Source organism: Alligator sinensis, unplaced genomic scaffold (assembly GCF_000455745.1).
Source record: "Alligator sinensis unplaced genomic scaffold, ASM45574v1 scaffold153_1, whole genome shotgun sequence".
NCBI lineage: Eukaryota > Metazoa > Chordata > Crocodylia > Alligatoridae > Alligator > Alligator sinensis.
Window position 1 is genome coordinate 436386 of NW_005842099.1, and position 2330 is coordinate 438715.

At 51.4% G+C, this 2330-nt stretch overlaps 1 protein-coding gene across 1 annotated transcript in view; it reads right to left on the reverse strand.

Annotated features, from left to right (window-relative positions):
* Positions 1 to 305, reverse strand: part of GRM1 (glutamate metabotropic receptor 1) — a 354804-nt gene extending 354499 nt beyond the window's left edge. Inside the window, exon 1 of the mRNA XM_006024232.2 lies at positions 1 to 305. This exon is cut by the window's left edge and continues 410 nt beyond it. Coding sequence (XP_006024294.1) covers positions 1 to 290 — 290 coding nt within the window. The 5' untranslated portion in view covers positions 291 to 305.
* Positions 306 to 2330: the final 2025 nt, after the last annotated feature.

Below are 2330 nucleotides of genomic sequence, written 5' to 3' on the forward strand. Positions count from 1 at the left end.
GGCAGTAGCACCGGATCTGAGTTAATTTTATCCAAAGTGTGAAACATGGCTTCGACTCTCTGTATGCCATATTGCTCTCTGATTTCCCCACACTTCCTCTCTGGCACTTTCTCAGCTGGTGGCTGGTGATGGACCGAGAAGAGGGCACCTATGATGACATCTCCATCCATTCTAGCTACCGATCGCTGGGAAGAAGCCCCTGACAGTAAGATTTTTCTGCCAGTGTTTCTGGGGAGGATGTCTATCTCTAGGAAGATAGCAGGGAAGAAGACAAGCAGCATTCCAATCATTTTGTTGCAGGATGTCATCCAGATCCAGGTGACAAATTTCATGGGCTCCTCCTGTCTGCACATTGTTTAAGGACATCTAGGAAGTATCCGTTTCTCCCCTGTCACTTCCGAAGCAGCTCCAACTCCCATGGCAGCAGAGTTTTAAAGCAAATCACTTCAGGATGCATGAGAAGTCATCGTAATAGTGAATTATTGCCTAGTGGCAGAGAAAGAGGGAAACAGAGCACATTTAGCAGAGGAAGCGATGTCAGAGCAGGACCCAATGAAGGTCATATTAATCAGAAAAGAGTTTAGAGGGATGACTGATTTTAGACAAAGCCTAAATCAATCTGCATGAGGGGAGGTTCCCCCATGTACATTTCCTAAGTCCTTCCTTGAGACACACATTCACTCACTCTCACACACAGAAACATCAATGCACATGCACAGACCTGTACACGTAAATGCATTCAAAGCAAGGTCCTGTCTCTTAAAGCAATGATAATTTATCTGACAAGTTTTACAATTTCTGGGGCTCGCCAGTTGGATAAAATCTTGTCTCAACCTCAGTGGTCATCATGGGGGGGGGGGATAAATACTTTACTCTGCTCTTATCACTTAAGTAGATGACCCCCAAGACTCCAAACAATTGGAAGTAAAAGAAAGAGAGAAATCTTCTTTGTACAGTCAATGGAAATGTCATTTAAAGGTCAGAGGAGGGAGTTGGGACACATAGATCCATTACAGGTGAGGGTAACTTTTCTGGGTTGGGGTGGGGGAGGCGGGGGGGAATATAAGCCAGCAAGAGGCGCAAATAGGGGAGGGGGAAATCCACATTAGTTACTAAGGCAACCACAGACAAAGTAGGGATGTGCTTTTCTGGCATGCCCGCCACGCCTGCAGACGCTAGGCATGCAGAGGTGACGAGCCAGGCGCTTATCTAGTTTGAGTTATTGAATGCGATGGCGAGGGGATCGGCGGCATCTGCCGGCCGGGTAGGCGGGACGGGCTGCCGGGCCCGGCCGGGCTCCAGCTCCCTGTTGCAGGATGAGGACGGCTCCGGAACAGGTGCTGCCTTCAGCACCCCGGACCGCGCTCGGCGCCCCGCATTCAGCACCACGGACAGCGCTCAGCGCCCCGCGTTCAGCACCCCGGACAGCGCTCGGGTGCCCCTCGCCTCTCGCCAGGCGACTCCCGGACCGGGCTGAGGGCTTCCCCCAAAACTTCTCAGCCTCCGCGTGTTCCCCCAGCCGAGATCACACCCCCGCGAGGCATGAACACACACACGCAAGCAGGCAGACACTCAAACCTCCTCTTGCAGCAACTTCTCCTCCCCAACCTTCCCGCCTGCCTTCAGGTCCGGGGCGGGAAAGCGTAGGGGGTCTCTCAGCAGCCAGCCAACCATCCCCTCCTCGGGTCTCTCTCCCCTTCCTGAAAGGTAGGGAGAGAGGAGTGGGAGAGCGGCAGAAAGATAGAGGCAGGGAAGATGCTCTGGGGGGAGTCACCAGTCCCAGTCCTTCCTCCTGGCTGTGTGGCCACAAGATCAAAACGCGTCTCAAACTGGCCAAAGAGGCAGACAGACCTGGAAGGTGCCTGCTGAGTGTCTTTTGTCTGCATCTTGTTTGTCTGCGGTGCTGAAGCTTAAATCTCGGTCGATCTGCAGGATTAAACTTGAGACGTACCTGAATCAGAGAGACAGTTCGCTCCTTCCTGGGTGAGAGCAGTCATCGGCAGTTCTCCTGTTAACACGAGCTCCAGCACTAGCACAGGCAGAGGGAAGGAGATGGGCTGTAAACTAGCGCCCTCCTTCTTCAACACGGTTTTACCGCAAGGAAAAAAACAGGTCATTCAAGGCTCATCCATTATCTCATACATAAAGATCAGTCATTTCTTCTCCCCCTCCTTAAATTTCTGGAGCTATTGTCTGGTAATCAAGAAAAAGAAATATAGCCCAGAAAAACAGTGGTGGTCATAGGGCTGTGTTGTGTCTGTCTTTCAGCACGGTAATTCATTATCTTCTGCTCCCATGTACAAAGAACAAAAACAAGAGAAGGATGCTGG